General features: G+C 40.1%; 2 protein-coding genes across 4 annotated transcripts in view; both read right to left on the bottom strand.

Moving 5' to 3' along the window:
• Nucleotides 1-12969: 12969 nt before the first annotated feature.
• Nucleotides 12970-17544, bottom strand: C2H9orf40 (chromosome 2 C9orf40 homolog). Its single transcript, XM_032891698.1, has 2 exons — nt 17031-17544; nt 12970-14193 (listed from the first exon to the last, which is right to left on the bottom strand). The coding sequence occupies exons 1-2, from the start codon at nt 17373-17375 to the stop codon at nt 14038-14040; spliced, it is 501 nt and encodes a 166-aa protein (XP_032747589.1). The 5' UTR covers nt 17376-17544; the 3' UTR covers nt 12970-14037.
• Nucleotides 17545-22788: 5244 nt separating this feature from the next.
• Nucleotides 22789-25381, bottom strand: part of Carnmt1 (carnosine N-methyltransferase 1) — a 29893-nt gene continuing 27300 nt past the window's right edge. For 2 of the 3 annotated variants that reach the window (XM_032891696.1, XM_032891697.1), the window contains exon 8: nt 22789-25327. In XM_032891696.1, the coding sequence (XP_032747587.1) occupies nt 25226-25327 (102 nt within the window). In that variant the 3' untranslated portion in view covers nt 22789-25225. The remainder of the gene's footprint in view (nt 25328-25381) is intronic. The other variant, XM_032891695.1, reaches the window with a different exon arrangement.

The raw sequence follows: 25381 nt of genomic DNA, 5'->3' as shown, positions 1-25381 counted from the left end.
TTTTAACTACACTAAAAGACAGATTAAAATGTAAAAAAAAAAAAAAATCATCTGAGAAATAGAATTTTCTCCTGTTTTATTTCCTTCTCTAAAGTTGAATAGAACTGTGTATATAATTTTATCATAAATTTCACAAAAAATGATGTCCATTACTAAAACCATATTTCTGTTTACCTCTCCTCTCTTAGTCCATAATTGTCATACATCCGTTCATCCTAGTGTCCATCAAAACAGGCTGGGTGCGACAATCATCTCAAGCTACTAAACGTTCCTTCTAAGTTATGTTGGTGTTGTTTAAAATAATCTTTCTTTTTGTGTTCAACTCTTTGCTTACATTTTTATAAGCTGCTTCTTTTTAATAGACTGAAAGGCTGTACATATGAATATATATGAATATGCAGATGTATATATGTGTATATACATATGAAACTGTCAAAGGATAATATAGTATATTGAATATATTATATATTGAATATAATATAAGTATACTACATAATAATATACATTATTCTTTGATAGTTTCATGTAAGAATACACTTAGCCTTGGGCATGTCCATACACCACCATACCTTCTTTTACCACTTGCTCTACCCCACTGGAAATCTGGAGATTTCAAGCTCAGATAAAATCCAAAAAGCAGACTTAGGATAAAACAATGAAAAAATCCGGGGTGGAAATCAAATGTGTTTAACAATGCTCGTGAATTACTTTGATTAAATAAGCCATGACAGATTCAACTGTATTTGTATAATTTATAGGTAAGAAATAACAAACCAAAATATTGACTGTAGTTGCCCCTGGGAAACAGAATTTCAATTTTTCCCCTTTGTACTTTAAATTTCCTAAATGTGCACGTGCAATTTGTATAATCAGAAAGGGGTACACAGTATTTTAGATGTTGGTAGATTTAGTTGTGCACAGAAAAAGAGTTGGGTCCCAAGTAAACAGTTTTGTCAGGCTCCCCAGCTGCTAGCCTGGTCGGCAACACGGTGTTCAGAAGATGCCCGTAAAGCAGGGCTGGAAGGCAACTGGGCACCAGTGAAAGATCCCACATGTTTGCACCTGCAATTTAACGAGTTCACATTGGAAACACTATATTAATATAAGGAAAACTATTGTTTTGAAATTTTAATAAGCATCAAGCGACAGCTCCACCTTTCATCTGGAGGGTGAGCCAGCACATTTGAAAGCTGGCTGAAATACTGAGCTATATACACATAGAGCAGTGTTACTTCAACAACGTCAGAGTTTCCAAAGACTCACAAGCCTCGTGAATGTTAAAAACCATGTTCAGGACTAATCATGACTGCAGCGTCTCTCTATCTTGGATCAGAAGGCGAAATGATGAGTACAGATAAAAATAAAAACAATTAGATAAGTAGAAGGATAAAAGCAAGCCTATTAGGCTCATCTTAGGAGGTAAGGGGGAACGTGTATTATGCTGATGGGTACTGTGTGTTGAGGGCGTTTAGGCTTATGCATGAGAGATAATTTTCTAGTTTTGGAATCAGAGAGATATTGGCCTTGCCGAATGAACTATAAAATGTTTCCCCATGTTTCCATGTTCTGAAGGAAATTATGTTATTTCTTGTTGAAAAAATATTCTTAAAATCCCATTGCTGGGGGCTGGAGAGATGGCTCAGCGGTTAAGAGCACCCGACTGCTCTTCCAGAGGTCCTGAGTTCAATTCCCAGCAACCACATGGTGGCTCACAACCATCTGTAAGGAGATCCGATGCCCTCTTCTGGTGTATCTGAAGACAGCTACAGTGTACTCATATATAATAAATAAATCTTTAAAAAAAAAAATCCCATTGCTGGGTTCCTTCCCTCCTTTGACCATTTATGTTCCCAATGAAAGATACACACACACAGCCTTTATATTTTAATATGTCTTAGGCAGCACAATTTCTGGGCAGCTGCCTACCCTCCATGCTGTTAGAATCTACCTCCTATCCATAACCAAGGTGATTACTATGTTTCATCTGGGCTGCTCTTAGCTCCAACGTGGCAGCCCTCTGGGCCATGTTCTCTGGGCCCCTAACTCACAGAGGCTTGCTTCTCTCTGCCACGAAAGCTCTCTTCTTTCTCTTTCATATTCTTCTCGATCTCATGTCGGCTTCCTCCCTTTCCCCGCTCCTTCCTTGTGGTCTTTACCCAGGAAACCCAAACTGTGCCTTTGTTTCTTCTCCTCAACTGTTAGCTGCTGGCATCTTTAATTACCAAACAGAATTACCTGGGTGGTGGGGCAGGGTCCCTCGGGCTACTGCAGACTCCAAATCTTGGAGGCTAGAACTTAGCATTACAATCGACAGGAAAAGACAAAACCTCAATGATTTCTTCCTTAAATGATTGGAAGAGTTATCCAGCAAAATTACAGGACTCCAGGGTTTTACTGTTGGAAGGTTTCGAGCTATGAATTCAGTTTCTTTAATAGACATGAGACTGTTAAGCTACTTATATATTTATTAAGATATAGTAGTTTATACCTATAGTGTTGCATCCACTTGATAAATCTTCAAAATAAAGTTGAATGTAATATCACATTAAGTAAATCTCTCTCTCTCTCTCTCTCTCTCTCTCTCTCTCTCTCTCTCTCTCTCTCTCTCCCACCCCTGTGTGGGGGGGGGGGGGTGGTGGTATGGGTGGGTTGTGTGTGTGTGTGTGTGTGTGTGTGTGTGTGTGTGTGTGTGCACGCGCCCGCTCTTTGTCTGTTTCTTTAGTCTTGAACCCAGGGCCTCATCACACATATCGAGCAAGCACTCTACCCCTGAGCTACATGCCCGGCTGAGTAATTCCTATGGCTTCAATGACACAAACATCCTGAGTTTTCTACATTGCACTATGAGATGCTGAGATTCTGTTCTATTCTCTCCTCGTTTGTGAGGTGTGGTCATCTCTTCTGATCCACCATCGGGTTCACGGATTCCTTCCTGTCATCCTCTTTGTTCTACTTAGCAAATCTACCAGTTCCCTTATGAGTTTGTTTTTAACCTCTAAATGTACTATTTATGGGCTGGGGTGTGGGGTGTGGCTCAGCTGATAGAGTAGGCACCTGGTAACAGGAAGTGCTACATTTGATTCCCTTGCAGCACATAAACCAAGTGCAGTATCACACACCTGTAACCCCAGCAGGAAGGTGTGGGCAGGAGGATGAGAAGTTGAAGGTTGTTCATCAGCCACCAAAAGAATTCAAAGCCACCAAGGCTAGAAACACCACCACAACCACCACCATCACACACACACACACACACACACACACGTATAATCATTCGTCCTTTTAGTTTATTTTTTTCTGATAAGTCACAATTTTAAGAGTTGTTTGAATTCTGGTAGTTCTAATATCTGCATCACCTTGGAGTCAACATCTACTGACTTCCCTTGGTATGTCTACTATTTTGAATGGTGCCCTGATCATTTTAAAATGTATGCTGTAAGACCCAGCCCTGGTCAAGTCTGCTAGACAACACTAAGTGTCCTTTCAAACTACACGCTCTACCTGTTCTGATAACGTGGTTGTTATGTCAGTTGAGTTTGGTCTCTCCTTCATTCTTGCCTCAAAGCTACAAGAGAAGAGAAGACAGAAGAAGGGAAGGGAAGGGAAGGGAAGGGAAGGAAGGGAAGGAAGGAAGGGAAGGAAGGAAGGAAGGAAGGGAAGGAGGAGGGAGGGAGGGAAGGAAGGGAGGAAGGGAAGGAAGGAAGGAAGGGAAGGAAGAAGAGAAGAGAAGAAGAAGAGAAGAGAAGAGAAGAGAAGAGAAGAGAAGAGAAGAGAAGAGAAGAGAAGAGAAGAGAAGAGAAGAAGAGAAGAGACACAACCTAGTAAACCCTTTAGTCTCAGTTGCTTTGTCTGGTATGAGGCCTATCTCCCATCTAGCAAAATAGTTTTATTATTTTTAAAGAATATAATTACATTTTCTCCAAAGCCATTAATGATAGATAGTGGCTGCCATCGCTTGCTCCAACTGCATCGATTCTGAAGTTCGTTTTTCTCATTTACATACTTGTTCACTGAAATTCATTAAAGCATGTTTTCATAATTTTGCTATATTCTATTGTATACATTTTTGCTTGTCTAGTATGCATCCACTCACTTTTAGCTTTTAATTTTTATAGTTATACAAAATAGTGGATTCGACTGAATGTTCATACATATATCATTGTATTTTGCTCATATTTGTCCCTGTCACCCTGCCTTGTCCTCCCTGTGCCTTATCCACCAATATGCTGGGTGGCACCTCACAAGCACTAGACAGTCCTTCTTCTCTCATGCCACATATACATATAAATTCTGCACATGAGAGAAAACATGTAGCATTTTTCTTCTTCCCCCCATCCCCCACCCCCCTGCTACTCACTGACAGGTGGATGTGTATGTAATTGTCTCATTCTTTTAGGAATTTTTTTCAGTACTAAGAATTGAATCACCACACTAGGAAACTGCTTCGCACTGTGCTATATCTCCAGCCCTCTAAGAAATATATATATATATATATATATAGATTTATATTTTTTCCTCCATCTTTATTAACTTGGGTATTTCTTATTTACATTTCTTTTTTTTAATTATGAAATTGAAATATTTATTCCAAGTAGGTCAGCTACAGTAATCACAGAAAAAAGTATTTAACTTCATTTCTAGAAATGTATATTACTAAATTGTTGCTATGAGCATTTAGATGAAATAAAATAGCAGTACTACAATCATATCACAGAGGCTAGGAGGGCAAATCAATAGACACAATTACATTCTTCTGGATGGTGCAGCTGTTTTATTTTTGCTATCTTTTAAATACTCTATTTGTCATTACCTGTTTCTAAATATATATCCACTAATACAACTATCTTTCTTATACGTGTTTGTTTATACTCAAATGACTTTGGATAAAATATTGTATTAGTCTGTCTTCACCCCTGTAGTGAAAACATATCTGAGAAAGGCAACTTAAGGAAGAAGGACAACTTTTACGTCTGGAGCATCCACTAGGTGAAGTGACAGTACGAGGACAACTGTCAGAACAGGCCATCAGTTTGAAAAGTACAACAAAGATCAGTTTGATGACATGTATATTCAGACACACTCAGGTCTATTTTAAGTCATCTCCATCACAGTGATCCTGTAAACTTCTTCCCACAGGCATCATAGTGGTAACCATGACAGTGGACAGAGTCAATCCTTGTAACAAATGAAATTTTTGCCTTGTGATATTCTGATCAATACCATACTCACAGAGCAAACCTTTTCTTGTTTTACCAGGTTCTTTTTTTTGTTTGTTTGTTTGTTTTGTTTTGTTTTGTTTTTTCCATCTTTATTAACTTGGGTATTTCTTATTTACATTTCGATTGTTATTCCACTTCCCAATTTTCCTGGCCAACATCCCCCTAACCCCTCCCCCTCCCCTTCTATATTGGTGTTCCCCTCCCCATCCTTCCCCCATTACTGCCCTCCCCCAACAATCCCATTCACTGGGGGTTCAGTCTTGGCAGGACCAAGGGCTTCCCCTTCCACTGGTGCCCTTACTAGGCTATTCATTGCTACCTATGAGGTTGGAGCCCAGAGTCAGTCCATGTATAGTCAGTCTTTGGGTAGTGGCTTAGTCCCTGGAAGCTCTGGTTGGTTGGCACTGTTGTTCATATGGGGTCTCAAGCCCCTTCAAGCTCTTTCAGTTCTTTCTCTGATTCCTTCAACGGGGGTCCTGTTCTCAGTTCAGTGGTTTGCTGCTGGCATTCGCCTCTGTATTTGCAGTATTCTGGCTGTGTCTCTCAGGAGAGATCTACATCTGGTTCCTGTCAGCCTGCACTTCAAAAATTACTTTTATTATTTTATGTGTGTTTTGCCTGCATTGTGTTCCTGTGCACCACATGCATGCAATTCCTACAACAGACAGAAGAGGGCATTTAGAGAGCACTGGAGTTAAGGACAGCTGTGAGCCACCCTATGGATGCTGTCATTCAAACCAGTGTCCTCTGAAAGAGCCACTAGTATTCTTAACCACTGAGCACGGGGTCCCAGAGCATAGTCCAGGGGGCACAGAGATCACTCTGTAGCCAGGCCTAGCCTGTAACTGGTGGCAGTCTGCAGCTCAGCATCCCACATCCTGGGAAAATAGGTACAAGCTATCACACTTAGCTCGTGACAAGGTTCTAAAGCCGTATTAACAATTTACCTTCTGGAAAAGCTTCTCATGTGACAAGCATTAAGCAAAACCTATATTGATGTAACTCAGGAAAATGGTACCATACTTAAATTTGAGGGTTGCAATTGAATAGAATTATTAGTTTTTCATGCTAATCTTTATTACTTAATTTTGTAAACCAGATGCTCCTGTTCACTAGTCACTTTTGCAGAAGCAGGCAGACCTGATTTCTGTGAGTTCCAGTCAGGCCTGGTCTATATAGTGAGTCCCAGGACAGCCAGGAAATATATAGAGACCATGTCTCAAAAACAAAACAAGGAGAGAGAGAGAGAGAGAGAGAGAGAGAGAGAGAGAGAGTCTGTCTGCATGCATGCATGCATGGATTATCCTTGTTAGCTCTCATCATAGCTAAATTGAATACCAAATTTCCCCAAATGAAATTTCTTCCTCTGTTTCTCATTCTATTTCATTATATTTCCCCACCTAATTCCCAAAGGCGGAGGCTCATCCTGACCCTGTCTGCCGTTGCCACATCACGCACAGATCCTGGGAAACCCTGGTGCTCAGCACCTGCAGCATCTCTCAGATCTGGTAACCTTCCACAGTGTCTCCTCCTTCACTCCATATTCCTTCCTTATTTTCCTCTTGATTTAGTATAACAATTCCTATATCATAAATTGAAACAAGTTTACAACAGAGAATGTTTCCATCAGGAGTAATTATCTGGCTGGACATCCATCACCTGTCACAGCTCCGCAGGTTCACTGAAGGTTTAAAACCATAACTATGTTATTAGTGAAATTTTGTATAGATAAACCCAGCCAATATTTTGTCTTTTGTTCTAGCACCTATAATAAATTTTTATGTCCCTTTGGTTAATTGTTTTACAGCCTCTTGGAATGTGCTCTGAGTAGGAGAAAGTTTGGTTACCATCAATGAACAATTAACTGGTGACACATGGGAGACTGGCAGAGTTCTCACTGCAGTTCTGACTATCAGAAAAGGACCTAATAGCAGTCCCACTATAAAAGAGCTTAATAATCACTGATATAATTTTAGGAATTCTTATAGGATCATCATTAAGACTTAAGTCATCTATGTGTCTGCATAGCATCACTACAAGACAATACATCTTCATAGATGGGCAGATCTGCTCCAAAAGAGTGGGCTACTTAGTGATTGTTATATATGTTTAATAATAACAGGAGAAAGCATAGTAATAGCAGAAATCTTTCCTATAATGAATTTCCTTACAGTCTTGCCTTGTAAGAGCAAATCTGACACAGATTATATAATAATCTGAAGCAGACCATCTCAGGAAGATCACCTGCTAGTATTCAGCTTGTCCTGCTATGGCTCCTGACAGATCACCTGAGCACGCCCGTCAGGGATTGTCCTGACCGAGGTAATTGGAATGTGAAGCCCTGTGCACTGTTGGCAGCACATTGCCTGAGCGTGTATCCTGGGGCTGTATAAAGGAAGAAATAGAACTGAGCAGTAGTATGCATTTATTGCTCTCTGTTCCAGATTTTGGATGTGATGCAACCAGATGCTTCAAGCTGCTGCCGCCTTGACTTCCGTCTTGTAATGGAATCTACATTGAAACTATAAGCCAAAATAAATAAAAATAAATAAATAAATAAATAATGTTTTTTTAAAAAAAAGCTCCTGTAAGTCAACTTTGTTGTCATATTTTATTACAGCAGGAAAAGAAACTAAGTCATGTCCCTTTAAGAAGTTTCTGCAGTGCTGGCTTAAGTGTGATTTTCTTAAAGTAACTTTATTTCTCCATCAGCTTTAAGAGATAACTTTGCTGGATATAGAAATGTTAGTTGACTTTTTTTGAGGGTTGGGGAGAGGTGGAAGTTTCAAGAGAATAATTCTCTATGTAGCCTTGGCTGTTCTGGAACTCACTCTATATACCAAGCTGGCCTCGCTCGAACTCAGAGATCGACCTGTCTTTTCCTTTCCAGTGCTGGGATTAGAGGTGTGCACCGACACTACCCATCCTTTGTTGACAATCATTTTCAGGACTGGAAATGATAATACTTATCATCACATGCTTTCCTGGCTAGTGACAGATCTGATGTTCTGCTGATGTTCTTGCTTCAGTATGTTCATTGATACTTTTGACTTACTGGTTTTACTATTGTTTCTTTGTTGTGCTTTGTTTCTTGTATTCAGACTTCCATTTTATTTTCTAGCTTTAGCAAATTCTTAACTAGGATTTCATTCATCTGAGCCTTTCAACTTTATCTCAGCTCTTTCTATCCAATAGATTTTTTTAAAAAATTTAAAATTTATCTTTGTTTCATATGTATATACCCCATACTTCTTCTTGTGATCTTTCTTATCTTCCCCCTCCTACTGAATTCCCCCTTCCCAGTAAGTGCTCTTCCTACTTTCATGTCTGTTTTAATGTGTGCCCTAGCACATTTAAGTAGTGTTGCTTGCATGGGCAGAGAGGCTGTGTACTTGAGCAGTGGTAGCTTACCAGTGGCCACACCACTGAGAGACATTATTCCTGTCTCCATAGGAGTGCTGAAATTAAGGGTGGTTGCTACCAGACCTACCTTTCTGTGGGTTCTGGGAATCTAAATCCATGTCCTCAAGCTTGTGTAGCAGATGTTAGAACTACTGAGCCATCCCCCTAAACCCCTCTTCATTCATTTTCTAAATTATCAGTACACTAAAGGGCATGTATTTTATTCTGTGAGGCATGAGGTGTGTGTGGATTTATGTATGTTACTTTCATTGTTTTATTGTTAAATTTATCCCACATTTAGCAACATGGAGTCCCTTTCGGTTGGCTCTTGGGATCATTCCATTTTTAAATCCCAGTGTTTATTATGTAAATGCTAGCATTAGTTTTTATTTCAGCATTTATCTTGTTCAGAGACAGAATCAGTGTCCGCTGTGCACTGATTATCTTTCCTGAACAGCCTGGGCTGTGGCATCCTCCTCAGAAAATGAAGACAGTTACCTGCCCCAGCACTGATCCAGGCAACACTGACTAACCTTTGAAGATTTCAGCAGTGAAACTGGGTGGTACATACCTTTATCCTAGGACTCGGAGGGTGAGGAAGGATGGCAGAAGTGAGCAGAAGCAGATCTTTGAGTTCCAGTCTAACCTGGTCTATATAGTGAGTCCCAGGACAGCCAGGAATATATAGAGAGACTCTGTCTTAAAAACAAATAAAAATGAGAGAGAGAGGGAGAGAGAGGAGGAGGAGGAGGGACCCAGCCATGGGGTTCTCTTGAGTGTACAACTTCCAACGTATAGATTGATTGCTGTTATCTTTTGACATGACTTTCTGCTTGTGGGATTTTTTTTAAAGATGCCCCCCAATCCCCAGCCTAGTGAATTTATTTATTTCATCGGGAATTGTTAGGTGTTACTCACAGGTCTTGTGGATGTCACTAAGTCTAAAACCAGTTGAAATGTGTGGTCAAAGCATCATTCCCAACAACCCTTCTTCTAAATTCTGTCACTTTTTCTACTTTTCTTTCTCCTATTCTTGTAATTAGCTGCTCTCATTTGTTGATGTTTGCACTGGTTTTCCTAGTTTGTATAAGTGGAAAGATACATATTTACTTTCTTCATTTCTATATATGTGAAAATTCATTTTGAAGTGATTTTTTTTTAACTGTTTACATGACTCTGTACTTAAGACTTACGTTCTCAACCAGGAAGCTGATCTGGTAATTCTTTCAATAAAGTTGCAGAACAGAAAACTCGAACTGAAACTCAGAGCTGGGGCTGAAGAGGGCTCAGAGATAAGAACGCACATTGCTCTTGCAGGGGACCTAAGGTGGATTTCCAGCACTCACATCAGACATTTTGCAAGTGCCTGGAACTCTAGAGAACCTGATGGTCTCTGCCTTCCAAAGGTATCTACATATGCATAACCTGTCCCCTATCAGACACATAAATTAAAAACAAAACAAAAAATAAAAACAACAAAACCAAAAACCAAACTTCCCCAAACCTCAGTAGTTTATATAATATTGAACTCACTGAAGAAAGAAATTATATCCCCATTTCCAAAAGCTTAAAACAACAAGAGATAAAACAAAAAACAAACCAAGGAGCTGAAGAAAACACCTCCAGCAAAAGTTTTAAAACAATAAAACTGAGGAAGATACTACCAAGCTTATTCAACTTGTTAGTACATCATTGAAGTGTTCACTTCAGAACCACACAACTAAGTTACAAAAACAAATTGCAAAATAATTTCAGATTTTGTGTAAGCTGATGATTTCTTATTGTACTATAGCCAGTCATTCTTAGTTCCTGTGGTTCACAGGCTGCAGTTTGGGCAAGCCTGCAATGACTTTCCATGCTCATAGAACAGAAGTTAATATTGTGAGCATAGCTATACAACCACAAGCAATCTGTAAATTCAATGCACTCCTCCCCAAATTTCAATTGACCCTCTTCATGGATCTAGAAAAAAAAAATCCTAAAATTCATATGGATGCAGTGATGGACAGCCACAGCAGTCCTAAGACTGCCTGAGGTACTGATTGTCTGGCCTCAAATTACACTAGAGAGCCAGTGTCAAAGACAGCAGAATACTGACCCTAAAACAGACATATAGATCAATGAGTAGGATGAGAAGCCAAACAAACATAACAGCTGTGGCCACCCCTTTTGTCAACAGTGTACACCGGGGCAGGAGTAACCTGCTAACAAATGGTACTAGCAAAATTGTGCACTCATCTACGGAAGAATTAAGCTGGAGCTCTATTTCTCAATTTGAACAAAACAAATTCAAGGTGGACAAACAACCTTAATTTAAAACAAGCAGTGCTGAAATGACTAGAAAAAAGGCACTTGGAAATGTAGGCACAGACATGTTCCAAATAGATTCCAACATCCCAGAAAGCAGCCTCAAGTACTAACATATATATTTGCGTGAAATTAAAAAGCTCCTTCAAAGCAAAAGAAGCTTCAGTAGGGTGAGATGGCCTACACAATGGACAACTTTGAGAGACAAGGAGCTAATATATATAAAGAACTGTGAAACACACACATGCTAATGAACTGGAGAGTTTTTAAAAGAAGCACAACCAAAAGTACTTTAAGAGTTTCATGTCTCTGGCCATCAGAGAAATGCAAATTAAAACTACTTAGTGACTATATCTTATCCCAGTCAAAATGGCTATCAAACTAACAGATGCCAAGATAACAGTGGAACATACCTTTAATCCCAGCACACGGGAAGCACAAATCTCTTTGAGTTCAAGGTCAGCCTGGTCTACATAATCAACAAAGAGTTCCAAGGCTACAGCAGAGGCCGTCTCAAAAAACAAAGAAAAAAGACAACCAGATGCCAACAAATGTGAATGTGGGAAAGAGGAGGAATCCTCATTATTCGAGGGAATGTGAACCAGTGCAGCCACAGCCACTAAGACATCAGTGTAGTTTTCAAAAAGAAAGCAACCCCTACAGCAAAAATAATCCACCATACGAGGGAGGCAGCTAGACTGTTTCTGGGCAAGTGTCCAGAAGACTCTATATCCTACTAGAGGTAGGTGGACAGCCACGTTAACTCCTGCTCCTCACAATAGGAGCAAATAGAATCAGCCTCAATGTCTATCAGCAAATAAAGAAAATGTGGTACATAAATACCATCATATCCCGTCAAAAAGAAAAATGAAGTTATAGGAATATGTATGGAGGAGCTGGAGAGATGGCTCAGTGGTTAAGAGCACCGACTGCTCTTCCAGAGGTCCTGAGTTCAAATCCCAGCAACCATATGGTGGCTCACAACCATCTGTAATGGGATCTGATGCCCTCTTCTGGTGTATCTGAAGGCAGCTACAGTGTACTTAAATATAATAAATAAATCTTTAAAAAAAAAAAAAAAAGGAATATGTATGGAATGTGAAGTACTAAGTACCCCAACTTCAGAAAAACAAATATCAAACCTCCTCTCTTAAAAGAACTGCTTCTAATTTATACTTATGTTTATTAGGGATGAGGCATGTGTCATGAATTGGACAGGGGTCTGTGATGCTGTTGTGAACCTGAAAAGATCTATAGTCATTTGGGAGATGGGCTTCTGGGCACAGCTGAGGAATTATCTTGATCCTCATTGAGTGGTAGGTCATTCCTTGGGCTAGAATCCTGGACCATACAAAAAGGTGAACTGGAAAGCTGCCTCAGTAGGCATAGGTACTTGCTTCTAAACTTAATGACCTGAGTTTGTTCCCCAGAATCCATAGAAGGAAGAGAGAGGGCCAACTCTTAAGTTGCTCACTGACCACCACACAGTGACACAAAGCTGTCTGCACACCTACACAAAAGGTTAGCTGAGAGTACATAAGCCTTGTTTGCCTCCTGCTTGACAGTGGATGCAGTGTGACCAGCTCCCTCAGACCCTTGCTGCTATGACTTCCACATGGTAGACTAGAGCCTCAACAGTGAGCTCAGTAGACCTTTCTTGACCTAAGTTGTTTTTGTCACAGTATTTCATCACAGCACAAAAAGAAAATAAGACAAGATCCCAAGAGGCAGAAAAGGTGTGAGGAAGGGAAGTGAAAAGGTTGAAAGAAGCACACGAGAGTCTTGTGGACAGAAAACATCAGGAAAGCTTGGGCAGGCAGATACCCGGGGATCAACCAAAGTACACTAATTAAACATAAAATTTTAAAAAGTAGTCACTGTGAGGTAGATACTATTTATTACTTCTTGGTTTTCCTCTCATTGACATCAACTATCTTTTCTGAATTTTGGACTGAATTTAATGTCAAAAATACAGAAATGTAAACAAAATTATTCAGTAACAAAGCCAGCATTCTGAATCCAATACAAAAATTAGTCACTGATACATAGCTCAAACATAAACAGTGTACTTTATTAAAAAATAAATTGTAACACAATAACTTAGTAACGACAAATCAAGTAACATAAGATACAGACAAAACTAATGAAGAGGCGTTGCTGCAGCTTGCACTAGTGACCTCCTTTAAATAGGAAAAGCTGCTGGTCTAGTGGTTCTGGCCCCACCTACACAATACAGGATACAGAATTGGTGCAAAAATAAAATAAAACAAAACAACCTACGTGTAAAGTCACCTGCAAATAGTTGAATGAGATCTCTCTAGGACCAGGGCTCAAGCAGAGATGGTTAAAGTGCTCTAAGTGTTGAGAACTACAGATCTGAAGTAATCAACAATATAAAAAAATGTCCTCACAACAAAAATCAGTAAACTGACCAGATCATTTCTTTCATCTCAGAAAAAGGGGGGAGGGGCAGGCACCTGCTTCCTACTGTTCTCTATCCATTGTTTGGCTGTACTCATTGCCTATACTGTTTTAACAGTAAATAGTGAAAGTTAAAACAAGCTACCCAAATGGAAGTTCTCACTAGTTTAAATTTACACTCTTAGAACAAGGCTAATTTCCAGAAACAATCTCACATTTTAATTTTGCATAGATACTCCTATTTGTTCTTTTTGCATGTCTATTTGTTCAACCAAGGGGAGCCAATAAGATGTACTAGAAAGTATTTATTAGCATCCGCTGTGTAAATGAATTCATTCCATGTACCACAAATAAGCTTTCTGGTACAAAGGAACATTTGACAGAACAAGTGTGGAAGACCTGAGCGCTTCCTCTTAGACTGTCCAAAACCTCCTTTTCTAAGATAAGCATCTTCAAAGTCAAGAGCATGAACAAAACTTTTTCATTAAAAATGTATACACAAAGTATTTTGTCTGCAGTTGTACCATATCCTTTCCAACTCTCCATGAGGAGATTCAGTAGTAATTAGTTATTTATCCCAGAACTCTTCCTCATATTTCAGGTTTGAAAAGAGTATCATGTCAAGTATGGAAAATAACTTTTCCATAGGCCTCCTCCAATTCAATGAATCCCATTTCTTCAGATCCTTCTGTCAGGACTCCATGTCAATCTCAACTCCTTCATTCTTGTCCTCAAGGGTTTCTGTCAGGCTGTTTGCACTCACATCTTCAAGAGCTGCCAGATCAATAGGTGGTAGAGGGTTCCTCCAATACTGGAATGTATTATACTGCCAAAAGTCTTCATTGTGCTTTAGGAGAGGAGAAAGATAAAAACATCAGTGGCCTCGGAAACAACACTCTCCCCAACGAACGCACGCACCAGGAGATAACTGCTTTGTTTCAGTGCAGCAAGCTGACAGACCCAGAGTACTCAGAAGGCTGAGTGGAGAATCTGTAAGTTTAAAGCCAAGCTGGGCTACTCTGTCTCAAAAACAAATGGTTAACAACACATTTTTCCCAGTTACACTGATTTACTTAGGGGCAGCACATACCATGACAAAGGTCAGAGGACAACTTTGAGAAGTGTTTCTTCTACTATGTGAGTTTTGGGAACTGAACTCAAGTCCTCAGGCTTGGCAGCAAGGGCCTTTCCTGCCAGCGCAATAACTACTTTTTAAATTCCTTGTTTGGAAAATAAACTCAAATATAATTTACAGTCTTACCCATTTTCAACAAATAGTTTTGATTTTGGATAAAGCACTTTCCATGACCAATCAAATCTGTAGATTTGTATTTTCTAATAATCTAATTTTAAAAGAATTTCCTGCAATAGCATCTTTATAAAATGTAGGTTTTTAAAAAAAAAAAAAAGTGTCTGTGTTTTGCCTGTATTATGGACATGCAGTGCCTGAGGAATCCAGAAGAGGGCATCAGATCCCGAGTCTGGAGTTTCTAACAGATTGTTCTTAAGTCATCAAATGGGTTCTGGAATTGCACTTTGGTCCCTGTGGAAAAGCAGCCAGTTCAGTGTTTCAGTGAGAAACGTGAGATTTAAAACATATATACACCTTTATAACCTATTTTTTCACTGATGTCCAGGACTGAGATTAACGTAGAGATCAAAATTTTTCATGAACTTCAGTTAAGTTTAGGGATGTAGACGTGATAAAGTGAAAAACAATGAACTGACAACTGATAAAACCACACCCTTTCATGGCTTTAAGGCCGAAAGAATTAGTCTTCTGGGAATTTATTATTGGGATAAAGATAATAAAGTCAAAAGACATAGGGCTGTGCACGCACCCACACACACAAATAAAAACTTTAGAGAAGGTTGAATGACTATGACAAAATCACTTACCCTACCTCATTAGAAGCATGAATTAGGATCGTTGTGAGATTAAAAATTAGCATGGTAAATGTTCACTGTTGCCAGGCACCATGTCCTTAATGATGCGTCACTATTTCTCTAGTAAAGAATTTCTGGGGCTGGAGAGATGGCTTAGTGGTTAAGAGCACTGACTGCTCTTCCAGAGGTCCTGAGTTCAAATCCCAGCAACCACATGGTGGCTCACAACCATCTGTAACGAGATCTGATGCCCTCCTCTGGTGTGTCTGAACAGCTACAGTGTACCTATATATAATAAATAAATAATTCTTTAAAAAAAAAAAAAAAAAAAAGAATTTCTGCTGTTATACAGCATTAGGGCAAGGATTTAAGCCCTAATCTGAGCAAGGAGAAATCAGGCAGACACTGATACCAGTTTGCTTTTTTGTTACATCCTTTTTCCTGGATGATTCTCTTTTTTTTTTTTTTTTTTTTTAGCATAAAAGCATTTATTACTAGGACCAAAAGAACACAGCACAAATAACTATGGAGGGATAAGATTTGGGGAAGATAAATTTAATTGCCCAATTTGAGTCAAGGAGAAAGGGTATGGGGGGCAGAGAAATGATAACCAGTTTCAACCATTTTTGAAATGCCACATCCCTAAAACCCACAAGGAATTTTCCATGGATGATTAGTTCTTAATACAAAACTTTGTCTTTGGAGGCAAGAAAGATGGAGAATTCATATCTTCTCATAGTTCTGCTACAGAGAAGGAACTCAAGGAGACCTGACAGAACACTCCTGAGCCTCAAGGTCTTCTGCTGGCTGCTACTAACACAAGATATGTCGGGTCCAGCAAACTGTGTCTAGCAAGTACAAGCTGGAGTGGTACTGAAAAGCTTACTGAAAGCTCCCCTTGGCCAGTCTCTCACTCTCATCACGTGCGACCATATAGCGAGACTGACTGCAGTTACGTCCAATACTTCTGGAAGACTGCGATTCTATTTTAAAAAACCAGTAACTTCACCTAAAAACAGTGTCTGTAGTATTGAAAGATAATCTCTTTCTGAACGCCTTTAATCCCAGGGCTGGGAAGGCAAGAGGTATGTGGATCTCAGGGTTCGAGAACATCCTGGTCCAGGACTGCCAGGGCTACACATAATTATGTAATAACTAGAAAAAAACACTGGGCAGATGCATTCCAAGATGGTTGAGTTTGGCGTGCTCTGAGAATTATTCCAACTGCTTCTTCACCCTATGCTCCACCAACTTATGCAAGAACTGCTTTAAAGAAGGCTCTTAAGTCCCTAAGCGGCCCAAAACTGTGTGATACATATATAACGTGGGTTATAAACTCACTTGAAGTTTTCCAATCACATGTCTAAAATAAAATAAACATTACACCCGATATGTGACAAGTTAACTTCGTGTGTAACACAGCTCGGACCCTCACCCTTTATCTTAACCATATTTTGAGCTCCTACTCTTTTACACTTACAACACCTAAGTTTGGTTACGCTCTATTTCTAGTGTATTCTGGATCACATGGCTAGCGGCTACCAAAACAAAGCTTCGGAAAGCAAAGTGAGTCCCACAATCCATTCTCATAGCACTGAACATTATGAGTTACCGGGTCCTCTGGTGAATGCTACTGGAAAACTTGCCACAAGTTCTACAATATTCGCCATCCAATTAAACGCTTCTTCCGTTTGTCATGAGCTGACGACCCTCTGGGGTTCAGCCCGTCAGGCCCACCTGAAGGCCAGACTTCCCCGGCCTGGGACCGGGCTCCGGGCTAGTGAGAAGCGGACCTACCTGGCTGTGCACCGCGTCGGCTCCCTGCGGGCTGCCCGCGCTCTCTACCCTGTCGCCGCCGCCCGCGGCCCGGCTGACCTGGGGTTCCCCCTGTTCCCCAGGAGGTGGCTCTCCGGGCTCCATGCCACGGCCCTGCAGCTCCGGTTCGTCGTCCCCACCGCCGCGTCGCTTACGGGGTGCAGACGCAGGTTCGGCCATAGTCCCCGCGTCCCCCTGGCGCTTGAGGGGCCGAGCCGTCCCAGACGGCGGGACCCAGAGCGGCGGCTCCTCGGGGAAGTCGCTGAGCAGGAGCCGCTTCCAAGGCACGCGGAACGTGAGCGGCTCAGCCGCACGCCGCTTGGCCATGGGCCAGGGATGGGGGTCGCGTGGGCGGCAGGCGGAGGGTGGCACTGAGCTCGGGACGTCCCGAGGGTGGACCGGGCGTTGAGGGAGCCGCAACACAGCGCCGGAGATTCGAACCTGCGCCGTGATGCGCGCGCACCTGCACCATCCAGCGCGACGGCTGGTTGGTGGAGGCTCGAGGCTCGCGTTCCCGAGCGCCCTTGCGGCCGGAAGTGTGCCTGCTGAGGAGGCGGAGCATGGGAATGTAGTTTGTAGGAAGCTGCTACACCCTGGCGGCCTTCTATTTTGTTGCACGGTTGTTCAGGTTCACGTAGGTGCATCCCTGTCCCTAGCGAACAGGCGACGACACGGGTAGGAGCGGTCTCGGAGGTCCAGGCCGGAAGTGGGCTGAGGCCCGCCCTTTCCTCTGTGCTGTGAATCTCGTGCAGCGGAGGTGTTTGCTTATCCCGCACCGCCCGCAGATTCCAAGACCTTTCCAGTGGGTGGTGTCTGACAAAGAGAAACGCAAACCATGGTGGGTTTGCTTCAGCCCGTATTTAGTCTTTTGGTAACTTTTAGCAAAAAGTAATTCAAGATAGAATGCCTGTCTACCATGCCTATGGCTGTAGGTTCAATCCCCAGTGCTATAAGGAGAAGACGGAGAAAAAGCAGTAACTAAACTTAACAAAGGAAGAAAATGTTCATCAGCACTCTGAAAAAACTGTCTTTCCAGGGCATGGAAGATCTGTTTTAACTGACAGGTACTGAGAATCTTCAAACAAACACACAAACAAACAAATGAACGAGACTTGTGTGTATGGGTGTATTTAGGAGTAAGCACAATGTGCATCAGTATCTAGATATGTACTCCAAAAGGTTGTGGGAAGACAGCGTTATCGGAAGTGTACTAGCTTTTCTGTTTGATCTCTTCACTTTTGCAATTGGTAATTCTTCCACCCGAAACAAATGAAACAGTCGCCACTGCCGTTTTCAAACTAGCGACAAAGATCAGATATGAAAGAACTTAGTCCTTCAGATGATTTGTGCGGAGACCTTGTTCCCTAACGATAGAATTCAGCATGGGCTGGTTTGTTCCTTCTATTCACTCAGAATCTTGCCCTCCACCCCCCCAACCCCAATTCCTTGTGAAACTAAGCGTGTGTAAACCAGGTAGTATAAAGTATATACATGGCTAAAATGACTGTAATAACACGCAAGTGTCCCTCCCTGTTTCAGAAAGGAAAGAGCATCCGTGTGCCTCCTCACTATCAGCTGTATTTCTTTCCTATGCCCAAATAGTCTTGTTTCAGACTGAGATATTTATTACTTCTTTGTAATTTCCCCCTGTCCACTCACTTATCTATATTTCTGATACACTTTTGGTTTTGCTAATATTTTAAGATGTACCAAGATCTAACTGACATATAATAAGCTGCTTATATTTCAAACGTGTCATTTTGCTATATATACGTCTGGGAAAAAACATGATAGTCCACCTTAAAAAGCTTTGTCTTAGTGGTGGTGTTGTACACCTTTAGTCAGAGCACTCAGGAGGCAGCAGCAGTCTGAGAATTTGAGGCCAGTGTGGTCTACAGCTCTAGTTCCAGAATAGTCAGGGCTACAGAGAGAAACCCTGTTTCGAGAAACAAAATCTAAAAATGCTAAGAGCATTGTTCAAAACTGTTGTATGGATTTATTGCAGTGTTTTTCTCAATTTAATGTTTTTTTATAGCACCAGTAGTAGTAGTAGTAGTAGTAGTAGTAGTAGTAGTAGTAGTAGTAGTAGTAGTAGTTATTATTATTATTATTATTGTTATACATCCTCATCAGCAAACAATATGGCCAATGTGAAATGGTATCTCATTGTGGCCTCAATTTGTATCTCACCCAATGAAGCTGGACATGTTTTTTTGTAGTTATAGATTTTTGGTTTTGGTACAGGGATCCTTATTATAGTTAGTGGTGTTCTTTGACTTACATGTGTTTCAAATGATCACTCCTGTTTTTGTTAGGGTTTGGTCTGCTGTAAGAGGTTGATCTTTACACTACCATCTGTGCTTAAAAACCTACCACCTGAATTCTAGAGCCTGCGTTGCCCAGTTTGGATGACTAGACTTTGGTTAAAGGCATGTTGCATCTTTAGCCCTCCTTAAAAACTAGACCATATGTCCTTTTTCTCTGGTTTGTGAGAACCTTTTTATTTAGTATGCTAGAAAACATTTTCTATGGTAAGTTTGTTAGAAATGCCAACTTCTACCAATCTGTGTTTTATTTTCATTGTGTGGTGGATTATTCTATTTTATTTTTGAGACAGGGTCTTAATAGGTATCGTTGGCTGGCCTGGAGCTCTCTAAATAAACCAGGCTGGCTTCACAGAGATCCATCTACCTCTGCCTCCTGAGAACTGGGATTAAAGATGTGAAATACCAGGGCTAGCCTTAACTTTCTCTTTTTTTTCTTTTATGTATATGAGTACGCTGTAGCTGTCTTCAGACACACCAGAAGAGGGCATCGGATCTCATTGCAGATGGTTGTGAGCCACCATGTGGTTGCTGGCATTTGAACTCAGGACCTCTAGAAGAGCAGTCAGTGCTCTAAACTGCTGAGCCATCTCTCCAGCCCTTAACTTTATTTCTATATTGCATTCATTACATTGTGTTTGCACATGCCCATGTCACAGCACAGATGTTGGTTCTCTCCTTCCATCTTGTGAGTGCCAGGGATCAAATTCAAATGGTCATACCCAGTGGCTCATTCCTTAACCCATGGGGCAATCTTGTTGGCCCTAAATGGTAATTTTAATGTAACAAAATACATCTTCCATGTCTTAGTTTGCCTAAACATTTAGTTTTGTCTAAAATTTTACAGCTTCCTATTTTTCTTTTTATACATAAGTCCTTCATTCCCTTGGAATCAGTGTGTGTGCACACATATGTGTCTGAATGCTGAGAGGAAGGACTGAGTCTGTCCCGTTCCCATATGGGACAGTTGCCCTTGCTCACTGCTGCACGTGGAGTTCCTACTCCATGCTAACCTTAAATTTACAGGGTTGGGCACTCTCTGTGCAGCTCAACTATTCTCTCTGCAATTGTCTCAATAATGGTATCTACATGATTATAGCTTAATAAGCAGGTTTGACAGTAAAAGTGCTTACTTCCAAGCCTAAGAATTTGAATTCAATCCTTGTGACCAGTATGACGCAGTGGACTCCTTTGATCCATGCCATGTCTGCAAACTCATGCACGCACACACACTAAGTAAATTTTATCTATTAAGAGGTTTTTGACAGCTGCTGAGCAATCCTTGACTTTTTCAGTGTTGTCTGCACTACCCTTGGCCCCTGGCTCTTCCGGCTGCAACCGTCTGTAGCATTCCCTTTGGGTCTTTTGAATTCCAGTGGAATTACAGATGGGTTTGGGGAGAATTTTTCATCCTTACAATATCAAGTCCACTCCTTATTCAAGAGCTCTAGTTAGATTTTTAAATGTCCTTCATTAGAATCTTGTAGTTTTCATGATAGCTTCTACCTTTTGGCCAGGTTTAACTTAAAACATTGCCTATCTTTTTGTGCATAACTGTCTTCTTTATAAGACCTTGAAAGTAGTACTTGTGGTCACTTTGTCCTCGGGTGGATCAATCTACTTAGTCAAGGAAATGTGTCCTCTTCACCTACTTACTATATTCATTGTTCTCTCTCTTCCATTTCATTCATTTCTGTTCAGTTTGCTTTGTTTTCTTTAGTTTGTTCTCATGGAACCTCAGATTGTTGGCTCAAAGTCACCTCAATTCACTGTATTGCTGAAGCAGGTGCTAGAATTGTGGGTACACAGTCTTCTTTTCCAATACTAACATGGAAGCTGTAACTCTCCCAGTATTCCTGCCTCTGCTACAGTCTGCAATTTCTGGTATGTTGTTCTTATTATTCTTGAGGTTTGAAATATTTTAGAATTTTTTCATTCTATTAAATAAACTGAATGTTTTTAGATTTCATTTTAATTTAACCCCTGACACTTTAATGTAATTCTTCGCATTAATATGTGATAGTTCCTCTAAGGGTAATGTGCATCTTCAGCTGGTTTTCAGAGTCTGTTTAAACTCTGAACTGCTTATTTATGTAGAACATAGCCTCCTTGCTACCTATGATCACACTGGCCAAATAGTGTCTTCCAATTCTGACTGTCCTATAGTTTGGTATAGAATGGGTGCTGCCGAACCTAACATGAGTTCAGGCCCTGTGTAGGATAGGAGAAAACCAACTGAGGAGCAATCCTCTGACATTCACCTTCATGTTGTGACTGGTGAAGCTACACACATATAAATAAGTGAATGAATGAATGAATTTAACAAAAATAAGATGCAGCAGGTTCATGTTCTCAACACTGTCAGTAATGAGACAGAAGTTGATTTTTAATTAACAACCTCTCCCGTTTTCTTGGTAAAGAAGTAGTCCATACTATCTCCCCCTTCCACCCTCCCACGATAGTCACCAAGGTCAGGTGCATTACCAGATAGGTCTTCACCACTCAGGGAACTGTGGAGGACTTCTGCAGCTTTGTGGATGGGTGAATGAAGTAGAAATATAGTCTCTCAATGGTGCATGTGTTAAAGGTTTGATTCCCAGTGATTGTTTAGTGGTGAAGGCTCTGACTTCAAGAATGAATTATTCTTTTAATGATAACTGATGGTTTGACTAGTAAGAGGTGAAATCTAGGAGTTGAATGTACATGCTCTGGGGGCTATTTCTGTTTCTGGCCTTTTCCAGCTCCCTCTGCTTCCCAGCTGTCATAAGGTAAGCAGCTTGCCCCCATTCATGCTCGTTACACACACATTCTGCTGCACACACACACACACACACACACACACGGGGGGAGAGAGAGAGAGAGCACCAAGCGAGCAAGGAGTGAAGCTGTGAGACAAAAATAATAAACCCATTATCCCTTTACTTTAAAGATATGTTGTCATAGAAATAGAAAGTTGACAATACAGAGAGGAGGACTAGGGGAGGAGAAAATACCAAGTCAGAATAAAGTCCTCACCCAGAAGCCTTCTGCTGAGGCACTGTGGAGTTGTCTGGCAAAAGTCCCCACAGATACCACCCGCCTGGGTGATAAGGGTGATAAGTAAGAGTTCAGAGAAATGACCCCAGATGGTAAAAATGCTCTTCTTGAAACTTTTTTTCCTGCTGTTAGCCTTTATAGTTTATTCTATTATTCAAAAAAATTAAGGATCAAGACTAATCTTTTTCCTTGGAACATTCCAAGTTCATTATAATGAACATAAATGAAGCAAAATGAAAACAGATACTACACACCTTGGCAAACTCAAAGTTCAAATACTGAGTTTCTAGAAGCATACAAAACAAGGCTAATGAGGAGTTGAGAAATGTGCTCATATAATATTCCCATTAGAGCCACCACATTGAGGGAAACAACCAAGATCTGTTATAGCAATTGGTAGACTTTAATATTTAAAGGAAAATTAAGTCCATATACACATTAAAAATATAGGAAATTTCATGCAGACATGAAGCTTCCAATTCAACCTTTCTGGCGACGTTTAGAATGTGAATTACATATAAATCTCATACACTTTACAGTTCCCAAATGTGATCATTTCATACTGTGAGTTCTGTAGCCTCCCTGTGTATTTTATATGCCCTATCTTGCTCACTGATTAGAACCTAAATATTCACCACCTCAGAAAATGTAAATTTAAAAACAGTAAGCACATGATCACCTTATGAAAATGAGAACATTCGTGTATAGTACTAATTTAAGAAAAAAATTTAAAATTTCAAGGCTTACACACTCCCAATACCTAGACCTAAATATAAAAAATACAAAATTAAACTCCAGTGATACCTCTATTATTGATTTATACCATATCTTCAAGTTTAGAATATATTAACTTCAAAAACCACAAGAGAAAAAGTGATGCAAATTTATAAGGTATATTTTTAAAATATTCATGATATGAAGGAAAAAATAATGGATTTCTGAGTTAAGTAAAATACATAATTTAGAAATGTAATAATATTAAAGAGTAAAACATAACAGAAAAAAATTCTTAGGTAACAAAACCAACCCTCTGGTGTCAGTCTGTTCTTTTGTAAAAAAAAACAAAACAAAACAAAACAAAAAACCACTTCAATGAATAAAAGCATTCCTAAATAACAACTCAAAAAGCATGCATTCCTTGCCAGTCACTGGATATCTTTTAAAATACATTTCTTTTAGGTTAGTTTTTTCCCCTAAAAAAATAATTCTGAGAGCTACCTCCCCCTTGTACATGGTGGTAAGAATTCCCACCAAATGAGCATCTGTAAGGTAGTGCGCAACGGAAGAGCAAGACACGATTTTAAAAGAAAACCAGACTGTGGGTTTACACAGCCTAAGAAGTAAAGGTTGCTCCGTGGAGCCATGTACTGCATAATGGCAGGACAGAGGACAGGCGTCCCACACTGTGTAAACTCTCCCAACTAGAGAGACAACCAATCCTGCAGACTCCCAAACCTAGGCAATCCAGTCTCAAAGATGGCAGTAAGGCTGCCCACTAACGTTCGCACGGTGACAGGCAGTTATGTCACCAGTACACAGAAACCCTAATCTGCATGTCACAGAGAACACATCTGTGAAACACCCTGCAGGGACTTCCTTTTCTTGTACAACTACATTAAAACACTGTCCACCTCTGCTTTCCTAGCGAATAGATGGAGTAACAAACATTAAAACTAACAAGGCAAACTAGAACTCCCTCTGGACAAGCCTCCCTAGAGGTAGAAAATTAAAGCAGCATGCACTGTCTCAACTCCAACTCTTAGCAGGGGGCAAAATCAGTATTAATCTGAAAGTCCATGAATGGCTGCTGCCTAGGATACCAAAGACACAGACCACAGGCATTAATTTATCCCTGAATTTCATACTCAGAATGTCTCACATTAATTCTATGATAATTTTCACTAGATACATGTTACCTAGAAAGTGCTTGCTTTCATAAGCCACATACTTTATAAAGACACCATTGTAAACTTCACACTGACAAGCTTTGTAATTAATTTCTAATTCAAAGTTATGTATTTCAGATGGGAAGATTTTATTCTGATTTTTCCAGTTTCTTAACACTGCTTTAAAAAAAGAAACTTTTGGGCCTCTGAATATGTATATCTATACATTTCAAAAGGATCCAGGAATTAACATAAGTTTCAGTTTAACGTGGACAGAGACTTTGTCTGTTACTATAGCTCATGAATTTTAACCTGCACTACAACCGATTTAGATTTCATATATGACATGTTTGATGCTAACAACTGATTTAGCATTTCATATACAACATGTTTGATGCTTTCTAAACAGCTGAGCTAAAAAACCTAATCTGAATGATGAAAGAACAGTTTCAAATTCTCTAAGTATACTTAGGTCCAGTTCCAGATGCTAAATATGACAGAAGATCCTTTTAAAAGTAACACAGGCAATGCTAAATGCAAAAAAGGAGACCATTGTGGGTTTTAGTACTGTCAGTCAGTCATTCATTAATATGGCAGACTTGCAACTGCTTCATGAAAACTGGAGTTTATGTTTATTCTCTTAAAGATAATTCTGGGCTTCAAAGAAAAAAGTATTTGAAGATAGTTCCTATCTGCTTTTCTTCATTTTTTTTTTTTTTACTTGTGTGGTATAAATTTGCATGGTATAGTATATTTCTGAAAAAAGCAATAGACATCATTAAGAAAATAGACACTATTTTAGATTTTGTAGGAATAAGAAGGCACCACTGATCTGAGGTTGTGTCCTGTTGTCACCGACAGTTGACTGTAAGTTGTTTATTTCAGCATTTATGCTTATTAAATGTTTTCTGGGTAATACCACTTAAGACCATTATTGTGGCTTCCGGACCACAAACAAAACACACTCATAGTAGTACTTCATCATGGAGAGGTCATTCACAGTATATGTTGACAGTACGGATTCTTTCTCCACCTGCAACACAAAAGAAAATAAGCTCATGACGGCAACGCTGTTAACAAATACCCA

This window comes from Rattus rattus, chromosome 2 (assembly GCF_011064425.1).
Source record: "Rattus rattus isolate New Zealand chromosome 2, Rrattus_CSIRO_v1, whole genome shotgun sequence".
Lineage (NCBI taxonomy): Eukaryota > Metazoa > Chordata > Mammalia > Rodentia > Muridae > Rattus > Rattus rattus.
Note: the sequence above shows the minus strand (reverse complement) of the source record. Positions and strands in the feature narration are given on the sequence as shown.

Coding starts and splice junctions, on each gene's coding strand:
- C2H9orf40 (XM_032891698.1), bottom strand. CDS start 17,375: ATGGCCAAGCGGCGTGCGGCTGAGCCGCTCACGTTCCGCGTGCCTTGG. Junction 14,194..17,030: donor CCGACGCGGTGCACAGCCAG/GTAGGTCCGCTT, acceptor CCTCTCCTAAAG/CACAATGAAGACTTTTGGCA.